This window comes from Ochotona princeps, chromosome 17 (assembly GCF_030435755.1).
Source record: "Ochotona princeps isolate mOchPri1 chromosome 17, mOchPri1.hap1, whole genome shotgun sequence".
In the NCBI taxonomy this organism is placed as follows: domain Eukaryota; kingdom Metazoa; phylum Chordata; class Mammalia; order Lagomorpha; family Ochotonidae; genus Ochotona; species Ochotona princeps.
Window position 1 is genome coordinate 39,607,330 of NC_080848.1, and position 14,825 is coordinate 39,622,154.

A 14,825-nucleotide genomic window follows, 5' to 3' on the forward strand; every position below is an offset into this window, starting at 1 on the left:
TTCCAATAAAAATAAATAAATACTTTGTTTTTTAAAAAATAGATTAATGGATACATGCATTTCCTATGTTTGTCAGTCTCCAGGTACCTCTCTGCTGTTCTGTCCTCTCCTATTTCCTGGAATGTGTCCTCTCTGCTTCACACTGGCCAGTGTTTCTCTGTCTCCTTAAATGTGTCCTTACCCTATTCTGCCATCTTGATTTTCCCCACCTTCAGTGACTCTTACACACCTCACAGAATGGAAGGCTTACCACGGTAATTTACAAAGGATGAAGTACTCTACAAGCATTCAGTGTACCAGTTCCTTTTAACAACTCTGTTAGTCCCCAGTTAGACTGCAAAGTAAGCATGTCTGTTGACAGTGGGAAACAAGAAAGAGGATGATGACTTCTAAATGAGGCTGTGAGAATCACACTGTGGAATAGTGGTAACTATGAAAAGTGACCTTTGAGTACCTGATTCTTTGGAACTCCCTCCCAGCTTACCCAGCAAGTCAGAACGCAGCTTGGGAGCCCACTTGATGCCTTCTACCCCCATGCCATGCACTTCCAGCTGGAGTCCCTGCCGCTGTCTTCTGACTCCTCTCTTCTAAAGTGCCCTCACCCCAGGGACACCTAACTCCCAAAGAAGCTCATTAGCACCAAACTCAGTACTCCCATCCATGCATCCATCTGAGCCACCATCTCTGAATAAACTGCATCTAGGAATAGAATCCTGGATTGGTCTCAAATCTGACATTCTTAACAAATCTCCCCTTGACCATCACAGCTCAGGTTTCTATCACCTCTTTATTGTATCTTCTCCAGAATATGACCAACTAAAAATTATAGGGATCAAATATCATAGCACTGTCTTATGTTGTTCATTGATTACATCCCTGTAGAGCAACTTTTCCTTCAGCTGGATTTTAAATAGTCTATTCACACTAGAATGTTTATCCATTAGTTCCATTGGTTCATACAGAAATATTTAAGAGACAAAGCCATGTGCTGTGGGAAAAACAGCAATCAAAAAGACATCTGACCTTGGCAAGCTTATAATCCATCTGGAAGAGATCTCTACTAAGCAAACTATTAGTAAGTAATATAAATGACATCACAGAACAAGTACTGTTTGTAGTAGGAAAACTTAGCAAGGACAACTAGCTTTACGTAGCAGGCCAGGGAAGACATCTTCTATTTTTCTCCAACAAATATTAGGTAGAATCCAAGGAGTTTTGACAAGAAACGATAATGAAAGTATTCAGAAGGCGGAGATGGAATATGGAAAACCCCAATATGAGAAGTAGCCTGGATCCCTTTAGCAAATAGAGGAAATTCCATGTGGTTGAGAGGTTGAGATATGGGTTGTGTACTGGGAAGATGGCAGAGGATGAGGATGAGGTGAGTGAAAAATGGTACTGCTGAAGGGTCAGGCATTATAATGTCTTAAAAGTCATGTCATTATTTTTAAGATGTATTTGTTTTTATTAGAAAGTCAGATTTACAGAAAGAAGTAGAGACAGAAAGATTTTCTATCCACTGGTTCACTCCACAAATGGCTGCAATAGTCAGAGATGAGCCGATCCAAAGCCAGAAGCCAGGAGCCTCTTCCAGGTCTCCCACACACCAGGCGCAGGGTCCCAAGGCTTTGGGTCATCCCCAACTGCTTTCCCAGGCCACAAACAGGGAGCTGAATGGGAACTGGAGCAGTTGGGACATGAATGGATCCACATGGAATTCCAGCAAGTGCAAGGCAAGCACTTTAGCCACTAGGCTACCACACTGGGCCCAAAAAGCCATTATTTTGCACACATGGCAATGGAAAATCACTGAAGTATTTTTAAGCAGATGAGATATTTAGTCAAATTTTCCTTTTCAGAAAGATTCCTATGGCTGTTATACAGAATATGTATGCATGACCCTACAAACCAGAGGCAGGGAGCCAGCTTGGATGGTCAGCAACTCTCAACAGGCAGACTGGTAGTGATCATAGCCTGAACTTGAATTGTGACAATGGAGATGAAGAAAAACAAACAGGTTTGAGGAATGACTAAGAACGAGCATGCAGAACTTGATGGTGATCTGGATGACAGGAAGTAAAGCAAAAGAAGGAGTCAAGCAACCTGTACTGATTCTGTTCTGACTTCACTCTAATTCATTGCTTTCCTGATTCACCCCATCTACTGTATTCTAACTCAGTTCTCTTTTGTTAAAGATATTTTTAACTGCACTGGAATATACATCTTTTGATAAACCTTGCGCAGACATGTAGCCAATTTCTACCAGTTTCCAGAAATAAAATTTCTGTATCAAAAGATACTTCAAAATCAAAGCTAACAGCATACCAAACTAAACATGAAATGCAACTTTTAGCAAAAGTTTCAGAAAATTTCATTTAGAATCAAACCAGGAAAGGAAAGAATGTGTAGGCATGAAAGTAAATCAGAAAGTTAAAGTGTTAGTGGTGAAATTATATGAAATTTCCTACAGGAGGGAGGCATGTAGTAGAAATTGAAGGGGAGGATGAGAGGTTGAAATGTTTGCATCTTTTTTGGTACTAATCTAAGTAGAGCACTATATAAAACAAATACCATACACAAAAGATGGTTCTGGGTAATATAATCTGTGATAATTTCACTATAAAAATAGAGCTTAAACAAGTTACTTTAAAGATATTTTTAAAAAATCTATTTATTTAAAATGTGGAGTGACAGACTGAGAGGGAGAGACACAGAGAATCTTCCATCTACTACGTCATTTCCCAAATAGCCACAATGGCCAAGGCTGTGCCAGCCTCAAGTTCAGTGCCAGAAGCTCCCATCAAGTCTTCAGCAGGGGTACAGGAGCCCAAGTACATGGCCATCTTCCTTTATTTTCTTAGGTCTTTAACAGGGAGATCAGAACTGAAACATCTGGGTCACCAACTTGTACAGATATAGAATCCCATCCACACAGGAGGCAGCTTAATTTATTGTGCCATAACAGAAAGTGATACACTAAGAGTTTCCAAGAGGAAGGCATAGCAATGCCAACAAGACACTCTTGCTACTCACCTGCACTTTATATATCTTCAATGTGAAAAATAATATTAACATATGCTAAGATTTACAAGAGAGCGAAATGCTTGGAACAGTCTTCCAATATTCATACCAATCTATGTATATATAAAATTACATAAAGTCACAAGTTTTAACATACTAAGGAGAAGCAATTTTCTTCTTATGCGCAACTCTTCCCAGGGCTCCCTTGATGTCTCGGTTCCTCAGGCTGTAGATGAAGGGGTTCAGCATGGGAGTCACCACAGTGTACATCATGGACATGACAGTCTCCTTCATGGGAGAATTATCAGCTGATGGGACTAGGTAGAGACCAATAAGTGTGCCATAGAACAGAGACACCACAGACAGGTGTGAGCCACAGGTGGAGAAGGCCTTACGGATGCCCTGTGCAGAAGGGACCTTGAGGATGGAGGACACAATGCCTGCATAGGACAAGGTGATGAGTAGGAATGGGATGACAAGAATGATGCCTCCCATGATAAATATCACCAACTCATTAACATGAGTGTCAGAGCAGGACAGTTTCAGCAGAGCTGACATGTCACAGAAAAAGTGGTGGATCACATTGTCTGCACAAAAAGACAGTCTGGCCATGAGCAGGGTGTGTAACAAGGCATGGAATGTGGTCAGCACCCAGGACAGCGCTACCAGAGTGAGGCAGAGCATGGGGCTCATGATGCTGGTGTAGTGCAGGGGGAAACAAATGGCCACATAGCGGTCATACGCCATGGCCACAAGCAGGAAACTCTCCAGGTCTCCAAAGAACAGGAAAAAGTACATTTGGGTGAGGCATGCTGCATAAGGAATGGATGGGTCTTGGCTGTTCATGATCTGTAGCAACTTGGGCACTGTGACAGAGGAGAAGCAGAGGTCAGAGAAGGACAAGTTGCTGAGAAACAAATACATGGGCGTGTGGAGATGGGAGTCCAGTCGGATGAGGACGATGATGATGAGGTTTCCCAAGACAGTGATCAGATACATGGCCAGGAACAGGACGTAGAAAAGGTTTTGGTGTTCCTGCTGGATGGGTATGCCCAGGAGGAGGAACTCTGAAATGACACTTTGGTTACTTCCTGTCATGGTGTGTGGTCAATACCTTTGAGAAGAAATAATAATGTCGTTTAAAACTTGAATTTGAAAATCAGTCCATTTAGGGTATAAACTCAGCTATTCTGCTAAAATATTGTTTTATCTACATTACAATCATAATAATCTCTCTATTCCTCTTGTATACAATTATAATCCATAAGTAACATATTTTCTTCACTTTTCAGTGTGCCACAATGTCCCACTCTTTCTAAAGCAATCCAGTCTATTTGATTCTGAGCCATCACATACACTTCTATTACACTAACCAGTGATGCTCAATGCTCTTATTAGCTCCACCTCTGCCAGTCTCTTACATGTTAATTTCTCTGAGGGTTTATTTTTATAAACAATATTTTCTTATCACCATGCACATCCACAAGAAACCCTATCTCCCCCACTGTTCAGATGGCCATTTTAATATCCACATGGACATCTTTCTTCCCACAGAACTCTGGGTCCCACTATTCAATGATCATCTTGCTAGGTATGGGATCACAGATATCGTGAGCTGAGCAAGTCCCAAACCCAGGCCCTTCCTTCTTCACTCGCATATTTCAGGGGAAGCAATCCAGGATCAAAAGTTACTGAGTTTGGTTTCACTCATTCCTTCTTTCGCCAGGACCTCCAATCTACAACTTCCTATAGATAGAACCTGAATTCTCACTGTAGTTTATACACTGCATGCAACTACCATAATCCCAGACCAAGCTGACAACTTACCTGGATAGTTAAACAGTTTCTCAATTCATGTTTTTCATTAGGACAGCCCTCCTTCAATAAGCCTTTTCTCACACAGCAGTTCTAGAGTGGAAATCCCATCACCTCTGTTCTAATTAAGTATGTCAGAGGGCTTTCCTTACTCTTTTTAAAAAATGAGTTATTTTTATTGGAAAGACTGAGGCACAGAGAGAGAAAACTAGAGACAGAGATCTTCTATATGCTGGTTGACTCCCCAAAGAACCACGGCAGCCACAGCTGAGCTTATCTGAAGACTGCAGCCGGGTGATGGGAGCCTGGAACTTCTTCCAGGTCTCCCAAGTGGATGAAGGTTTCCAAGGACTTGGGCCAGTCTCCGCTGCTTTCCAGGTTATAAGCAGGGAACTGGATCTGAAGTAGAACAGCCAGGACTGAAATTTATGCCCATATACGATGCTGACACTGTGGTCAGGGGTTTAGCTAACTGGCCACCACAACAGCCCCACACATTGTTCTTAAGACAAATTCCTTTCAAGGGTAAGAATGGTACCTTAGGACATTGCCCTTGGAATGGTAACTTTAGTAACTGTTGGAGAAACAGAAAAAGTGATATGTTCTGCCCTCCAGCTCTTGCTGGAGTTCTACCTTGAATGTCTATACTTCACATACTCTACATAATGGTTACTTCTGTGTGTCAAATTGGCAGGCTCTGTTTATATATATACACACACACTATATATGTTACTATATATATTAAAAATACCAGTCTATTAGTTATTGTAAAGATTTTTCATAATATAGTAAAATTTAAAAGGGCAAACTTGGAGTGAGCAAAGCACATTACCAATCATAACATGATGAGCCTTGCAGAGTTTGTTGAAGACCTTAAGAGACTGAGGTCCTTTCAAAAAGAAGGAACTCCACTCCTGGGCTGCCTGTGCACTCAGCACTGAGGCTGTAGCCTAACTTCTCCCCTGGTTTCTGTCTACAGACCTAGACTGCACGTTTTGGACTTCCCAGGACCCACAACTGCAGGAGATTGAAATCCTCAGCATCAATCTCACCTACCTACTCATATTCCATTTATCATCTAACTAATTTCTATGATCTATCTTTCTTCACCTATTATATCTGATGTGGTTCTGACTTTCAGACAACCCTGACTCAAGTTCATTCCATGTTGTCTGAAAGCTGACTGAGGAAGCAGAGCAAGGACACTAAGAGGTGTCAGAAGCTCCTTACTGAAAACACCTAGGTGGGGTCAAGTGCCAGCATGTCCACTCGGCCCATGGTGGTCTTTAACTCAGGTCACTGACAGTTTACACTTGGACATTAGGTTCTGGCATTACACTGTAGGAAATATCTGGAGGAACCGTTCACTGGTTTCCTCAGAAGTCAACGGGTCCTTTACTCCGAGGAGTGGGACCCATGCTGGTGCCAAGAGGCTAACTGGCAATCACAAAGCAGAGACATCCCTGGCAGCCACTGCCACTGATGATGCCATTAGCTTCATCATCTTCCTCACTCATTGGCTTAGTAGATCTCAAGCCAGACTGGGCAAAAGAATCACCTAGGATAGAGCTTACAAAGTGTGATGGCCGTCCATTCACCAGGCAATCAGTTACAACACTGAATCTATTCTCTAGTTCAGATTGTGCATTTGAAGATGACACCTGGTGATGGTAATGCTGTGGTTTGCAGAGACACCTTGTCCTTATGATGCATACTGGTTTCCTCAGAAAGACTTTATTACAATTTCTGCTCTATGATATTTTTAAGCTGGACATACTATTTCTAAAATAAACAAGTCTTAATAACCTGCTGCTTTAAAGCTGCCTCACAAAAACTGTCACTATACTAATATGATACAATATTGAGAGCATGTATCACATAGTAAATCATACTAATGATGATATCATTAAAAACAGGATAGCTGAAGACTTCAATCAAACCATTCCTAGAGTCTCAGAAACCCTTGGGTTCAGAACAATGGCATAGAGGATATTTAATCACAACTCAAGAACTACCCGTCAGAACACCAACAACTCAGAAGGTAAAACATTTGGGGTGGAGGTGAACTCCATTACCAGCTCATTCCTTATCCTGCCTGACTTACCCAGGTTGCTCTGGGGTGATTGTAGGGCCACAACTCATGGTCCTGCTCCCTTTCCTTAGTGCAGCTATGTGACATGACAGCTTGTGTAAACAGCATCTATATCTGCACTTCTCCTCTTACATCTCTCATTTCTCCCATCCTTGGGCCTCCAAGGACCTGCATCCTGGAGGAGTCCAAATCCAGGAAGCATTCATTAAAGACGAAGTAATTGTCCTGGACTCTCAGGGATGTTTACATAAGGACCAAGATGGTTGATTGGTAGGCTCAACTTCCAATTTGGTGAACACATGGTTACGCCTTTTCAGAAGAACACTTCACTGGGAAATACACTTCTGGTATACCATTTTAGGTTCTCTCAGCCTCATCCTTGGTCTTAGCCATGGCTTCATGAGTCCTATCCAGTTCTGTCTCACTTGCTGTAATAAGATGTAAATTGACAATATGCCCTTTATCCTTTCCCATCTGCTCCTTGTTCCCACCCTGGGGCTTCTCTGCCTCCACTGAATAGGCTGTCATGGAGAACCTTATCAGCTCCCTTTAACTATGAGGATCTGTGATTTAATTGTAGAGTCAGAGCTATGAACTGATGTGGGGTTTTGCATAGGTAAATCTAGTTTGCCAAGTCCCACTAGTTTCCAATCACTTGTCTTTTAACTGTAAGGCTCCTTTATGAATTTCTTTTGCAGCTTTCTCAAAAATCAGTGGATAAGGAATGACTGAATCTATTCCTGGACTGTCCGTTCCATACTCTCAATTCCGGTCTGTATTGCCATCCTTCCTCTAATATCATATTTTCCTGACCACTCTGACTTCGTAGTAAGTCTGAAAACTAGATAGCATGAGCCCTCCTACATTTTCTCTTTCAAAATTAATTCTTATTTCTAGTTAATTTGCCTTTATATCTAACTTTTATAGTCAGGTAAGCAATTTGTATCCAATCTATTCTATTAAAACTTTTTATTGGAATTCCATTGAACTTCCAGTTCAGTTTTTGAGGAATATAAACCCTAAAAAATACTGAGTCTTCCAACCCAAAATAATTCCTGAAATCCTCCTCAATTCCTTCATCTCCTTTTTCTTTAATGTTTGGCAGTTTTCAAGATAACAATCATGCACATACAGTAGTCTACATCCATAGTTTCCCTTCCTGCAATTCCAGTCACTCACTGTCTTGTTCTAATATTAAAATATTGAATTCATAAGGTTTGGATTATGCTTCATTCTGAGTACCACAACGAGATCTCCTGCTTTCCTGCTGCACCCCAGGTAAGGGTGAATCCTCTTTGCCCAGCACATCCACTCTGTATACAATACCCACCCCTTAGTCACCTGGCAACCATCCAGTTATCAGACACACTCTCATGGTATCATAGTGATGTGTTCAAGTAACCCTTGAGTGATCTCCTAACTTGGTCACAATGTCTATGTCATGTGTCTTACTTCATCTCATCATAAAGACTTCCCATCATCTCCCATCATCACCAGAAAGGGGAGCACAATACAGCGTTGTGTTTTTTATGAGAAATGGCCAATGATCTTATATTTTACATGAAATTTGCTTTATATCAGAGAGAACATATAATATTTGTCCTTTTGGGATTGACTTAACTTCACTGATCATAATGGTCACTTGTTGGGACCATTTGGTTGGAAATGGTATAATTTCATTATTTTTAATGGTTGAGTAATATTCCATGGAGTAGATGTACCACAGCTTCTTTAATCACTCCTCATGGGATGGGCATCTGGATTATTTCCATGTCTTTGCTCTTGTAGATTGTGTTTCTGTAAATATAGGATTACATATCCCCTTCTCATATGCAGTTTTCATTTCCTTTGGATATATTCCTAAGAGTGGGATAGCTGGGTCATATGGCAGGTTTATTTGCAATTCTGTAAACACTCCCTATACTGATTTCCATAGTGGTTGTACTAGCCTGAACTCCCACCAGCAGTGAAGGAGGGTACCTTTCTCCTCACATCTACTCCAGCAGGTGTTGTTAGTAGAGTCCTGAATGTAGGCCAACCTCACTGGAGTTAGGTGTACCTCAATGTGGTTTTCATTTGTATCTCCCTGATGGCTAGGGTGCCTGAGCATCTTTTTATATGCCTATCAGCCATTTGAATCTGTTTTTTTATTTCCTTTACCCATTACTTCACAGGGTTTTTTTCTAACTGCCTCTTGTAAATCTTGGATATTAGTCCCCTATCACTAGTGTGTGTGCAAAAATTTTCTCTCATTTCTGTTGCTTGCTCCTTCACTTTGTTAATTGTTTCCTTTGCTGTACAGAAGCATTTAAGTTTGATGTAGTCCCATTTGTTTATTTTGGCTTTGAGTGTCCATGTTTTTGGTGACTTTTCTAAGAAGTCTTTAATTCCTATATCTTGGAGAGTGCTTCCTATGTTCTCCTCTAACAGTTTGGTTTCTAGGTGCAGATTTAGGTCCTTGGTCCATTTAGAGCTCATTTTTGTACAAGGTGACAGGTGGGGGTCTTGTGTCTTACCTTAACAGGCTGTTATATAATTGTTCCAATGGCAATTGTTGAAGAGATAAGCCTTTTTCCCTGGATTATTTTCAGTTCTCTTATCGAAAATTAATTGGCTGTACATGTGTGGGCTCCCTTCTGGGGTTTCTATTTGCATGAAATTTGCTTTATATCAGAGAGAACATACGATATTTTCCCATTTGGGATTGACTTGCCATTGAGGCTATCAGTTCAAATTTGCCAGAGTGGTGTGAGCAAGTATCTTGAGTTTTTTCTGATCTCGGGGATAAAGCATTCTATCTACCACCATTAAATATGATGTTACAACTAGTTTTTGGAAGATATTTTCCCAAATGGTCTTTCTAAATTTCCTGCTATTTCCAGTTTTCTGACGATTTTAGTCACAAGTTGGATGAATCGATCTAGAACTTTTTGTTAAAAGTTTTTTTTCTGTACCTGTTGAGCTGATCAGTTCCTTTTCAGCAAATGATCCCTCTGTAGTAGTGTAACAGCACACACATGCGTGCACACACACACAGAGAATTACACTTTGGAATACTGCTTTCATTAAATGGTCTCTGAAATTTCACACATTTTGACTCCTATGGTTTCACTTTTAGCTTATTGATACATGTAATCATTAACTTCTGTTTTTTATTTTGTCAAAAATCTTTATTTGGCAGCTCCCATTACGTGGGAGTTGGGTTGCGGAGATCCAGATATCTAGGAATCCTCCCAAAACATGCATCCAACAGACACTAAGGCTTCTTGCTGCCCATGCAGCAAAGTCCATGTGTTTATATGGCCAGAATGTCCTAAAACATTCACAGCCTGGTCCTTCTTAACTCTATGGCTTCTCCAAAACTTCACTGGCACTTCCTAAAATGTATACTCCAGCTACACAGGTCTACTCTCCATTCTCTAACAGGAAATAGTAAAGTGCCCCCTTTTTACATCCACTTTCCCCAGAGCAGAATCAGGGCAACAGTAATAAGTCAATATTGCAAGACTCAGAGCGTTTGTCACAAGAGGCCCTGGGTAATTACTTTAACAAGTTACTCCAGGCTCTGGACTCCTTTGGGATACCAAACCTCTTAGGACCAAAGTAAGGGTCGAATGAGAGATGTCAGAGGGGCTGATGCAAACATAGACATCAACAGAGACACAGCTCTATAGGAGAGGCTGTCTCTTTCCATGCCTGGAATGAATATAGGGGAGCAGGATCTTAGGTCAGTACCCTGGAGTCCTCCTCAGAAATACTGAGGTGAGTTGGGCAGAGGGTGGATGAGCTGAGGCCCTCAGACCTTTGAAACTGAAGTTCTTAGTTTCCCAGCCTGTAGTTCTTCACTTTCCTTCTCTACATCTCTACCTCCCAACACCATGCACTCTATGGATATATGTTTATTACTATTGACCTGCTGATATCTTTTTATTGATGACAGGGTTCAGTAATAATTTTGTGCAGCACATTATCACAAGATCATATCTTTTTAACAAAACGATTGCTCTGTGAGGACACTTTAATGCAGCAGTTCTAAAGCCTGTGTTTAAAATTAGAATGTGGAATTCCATTGATTTGATGGGCCTTGTAATAGCATACATATTTATTTGTAGAGCTTATTTATTTGACAGACAAAGAAATCACAACTTGATGATTCACTCTTTAAATGCCCACAATGGTCAAGTTCAAAGTCAGAAGCTGGGCACACAAGCCTCATCTCCTAGGTGGGTTACAGGAATCTAATTACTTAAATCATCACTGCTCCTTCCCAGGCTCTGCACCTGAAGGAAGCCTGAGGCAGAACCTGGAGTTGGGAATCAAATCCAGGTATTCTCATAAGGGATGTGGGCATATTAAGCACTGGGCTGAATGCCCACTCTACTAACTGTATTTTTACCTGCTATTTTTACCATCCACCTGCTACTCAAGTAGAGTCCATCAACCATAGCATGGACATCATCTGGATGTTAGTTTAAATGTAATAACGCCTCTGGAATCAGAACCCATTTTATCAGGACTCATGAGTGATTTGGAGAAACATTCGCTGTAGCAATGCTGCCCTGGGTGATTCTCACGCAGTGACGAGGGTGAGGACTGATGACGTGCTAAATGAGCAAACTCATTGCAGCAGCAGCATTTACAAGTGATGTCACTGGTTTGTGCTCCTGCTCACACCATGACACCAGAGATGAACTCACCCCTGACAAGGCAAGAAATGGTCCCCCCCACCCATCGCTGCTGCTTCTTCCCACTGTAAGGCCAGAGCATAATTTTTACATGCAAAAACTGTTAATGCTCTAGGCCAGAATTAAAGGCCATCAGCAGGGGTGGAGGGAGACATCCCATCAGGGACTTTGTTAAGTCTTTTTGTGGAAGAGTTTTCCAATTCTGTTAATGCTTCTTCCTCTGTTTTCTTGTTAAGTAATAAGACATACTAGTCTATATTCACTAGAGTTCTCCCAAATATGTGTGTGTGTGTGTGTGTTTGCATGTGTGTAAGGAAATAGGCCACATGACTATGGGACTGTGGGTAATGTTCAGATCTGCCAACAGGCTGAAGACTCTGGGAAGAGCCAATGGCATGCTCTTTTTTTTTTTTTTAATAATCTTACTTAGTTTATTAGGGAACAAAGTGTCAAGGGCTACCATTGTTTCCACAGCAATATCATTTTTTTTTTGTTAAATGTCTTTTAGGTTTATTCTTTTTTGTTGTTGTTGTTTTGTTTTTTCTTTCTTTCTTTTTTTTAAATTAAATTTATTCATTAATTACATTGTGTTGTAATTACATAGAATCTGGGATTCTCCCCCCCACCCTCCCCCCATGGTGGGTTCCTCCACCCCGCTGCATAACCATAGTTCAAGTTCAGTTGAAATTCCCTCCCTGCAAGTATTTGCCAAGCATAGAGTCCAACATCCCATAGTCCAGACAAGTCCAACTACTTATTGGGTAGACCCTCTCTGGTCTGAGGGCAGAGTCAGCAGAGTATCTTCCCGGTCAAATGAAATCACTAATATACCATCTGCAACAATTAACATCGTTATGGAATTAATTGACATGGTATTGAGCAGTCAACATGTTAAAAATAAATGCGATTTCTTAACCACTTTCTGTGATCCCCCATTCACAGTTCAATTTTAGTTTATATACTACAAATGACATAATATCCATAACATAACATGATATGCTTAACATCATATCATATTAAATTAAGGCAAACATGTGGTATCTAACCTTTTGGGATTGGTTCATTTCCCTTAGCATTATGGTTTCCAGTTTGGCCCATTTGGCCACAAAGAACTGCATTTTGTTTTTTTTAATAGCTGAGTAGTATTCCATGGAGCAGATGAACCATAGCTTTCTTATCCAATTCTCTGCTGATGGGCATTTTGGTTGTTTCCATGTTTTTGCAATTACTGATTGTGCTGCTATGAACATAGGAGTGCATGTTGGTTTCTCATAAAACAAGTGCTCTGGATATATTCCTAGGAGTGCTATAGCTGGGTCATACGGTATGTCGATTTTGAGTTGTTTGAATATTCTCATACTGATTGTCATAGAGGCTGTACCAATCTGCAGCCCCACCAGCAGTGGAGTAGGGTTCCTTTTTCCCCGCAACCTCGCCAGCAAGTGTTGTTGGTGTTTCTCATGTGGGCCACCCTTACTGGCGTTAGGTGGTACCTCATTGATGTTTTAATTTGGAATTCCCTTATTGCCAGGGAGCTTGAGCATTTTTTCATATGTTTATTTGCCATTTGGGATTGTTCCTTTGTGAAATGTCTGCCCATTTCCCGTGCCCATTTCTTGAGTGGCTTGTTTGTTTTGGTGTTTTGGCTGTTTTGTAATTCTTTGTATACTCTGGAGATTAGTCCTCTATCACCTATGTCGTGCGCGAAGATCTTCTCCCATTCTGTGGGCTGCTTTTTTACTTTGTTGATTGTTTCCTTAGCTGTGCAGAAGCTTCTTAGTTTGATGAGGTCCCAGTTGTTTATTTTGGTCTCAATTTATACTGCTTTTGGTGTCCTTCTTAGGAAGTAGGGACCTACCCCTAGATCTTTTTTTTTTTTTTTAAAGATTTATTCATTTTATTACAGCCAGATATACACAGAGGAGAGACAGAGAGGAAGATCTTCCGTCCGATGATTCACTCCCCAAGTGAGCCGCAACGGGCCGATGCGCGCCGATCCGAAGCCGGGAACCTGGAACCTCTTCCGGGTATCCCACGCGGGTGCAGGGTCCCAATGCATTGAGCCGTCCTCAACTGCTTTCCCAGGCCACAAGCAGGGAGCTGGATGGGAAGTGGAGCTGCCGGGATTAGAACCGGCGCCCATATGGGATCCCGGGGCTTTCAAGGCGAGGACTTTAGCCGCTAGGCCACGCTGCCGGGCCCTACCCCTAGATCTTGCAGAATATTTACAACATTTTCTTCCAAAAGTTTGAAGGTTTCTGGATGCAGGTTTAGATCTTTTATCCATTTAGATTTGATCTTAGCATATGGTGAGAGATGTGGGTCTATCTTTTTGTTTCTACAGGCTATCAACCAGTTGTCCCAACAGCATTTATTGAAGAGACCTTCCCATTTGCCTGGATTATTGTTTGTCCTTTTATCAAAGATTATTTGACTGTATCTGTGTGAGTTCCCTTCTGGTGTTTCTATTCTGCTCCATTGATCTTCCTCTCTATCTTTGTGCCAGTACCAGGCTGTTTTGATAACCACTGCCCTGTAGTACGTCCAGAGGTCCGGGACTGTGATTCCCCCTGCTAACTTCCTGTTCTTCAGGATGGTTCTAGCTATTCATGATTTTTTGTGTTTCCAGATGAACCTTTGGATCATTGTTTCCAGTTCCCACAGCAATATCATTTTACCCTGTATCTGGGGTCAGGGAAAAAAACAAAGGGAAAAGCCCCACACAACCTCCCACCCATCCCAGATTCCCAACGGGAGGCATGCTCTGAGGGTCCTGCTCATACAGTTTTGATTGTTCATCAGTTCTGGATTGCTGCCAATCTCTCAGTTCCAATTGCAATGAACCCTATTCAGAATCCACTGGCTAACCGTCTCTTCATGGTTGGGGTTCTAAGATCAGCAGTTCAGTTGGAGGGATCTCCAAAGAAACTTTGTCTGAGATGATCCCAGGCCTGATTCTTTTTTTTTTTTTTTTCCCCGCCCCCCAGGCCTGATTCTTGCGCGAATTTGCTAGTACAGAGTCCGACACCATCCGTCACACCAATCAACTTATGCTCATGCTGGTCGTTGGGATTGCTGGGTTCGTTCTATTTCCAGCCCTGTCTTCCTCGTGAACCAACGGGTGTTGTAGTCCAGTTCGATTCTGCCCACTTCATACTTGGTCCTCACACAAACCGGTTGGAGCTGCAGCCAAATTGGGGCGACTCCCCATA

At 41.6% G+C, this 14,825-nt stretch overlaps 1 protein-coding gene across 1 annotated transcript; it reads right to left on the minus strand.

Moving 5' to 3' along the window:
- Positions 1-3,177: 3,177 nt before the first annotated feature.
- On the minus strand, positions 3,178-4,119 carry LOC105942285 (olfactory receptor 1E5-like). Its single transcript, XM_012929464.2, has one exon. The coding sequence runs from the start codon at positions 4,117-4,119 to the stop codon at positions 3,178-3,180; it is 942 nt and encodes a 313-aa protein (XP_012784918.2).
- Positions 4,120-14,825: the final 10,706 nt, after the last annotated feature.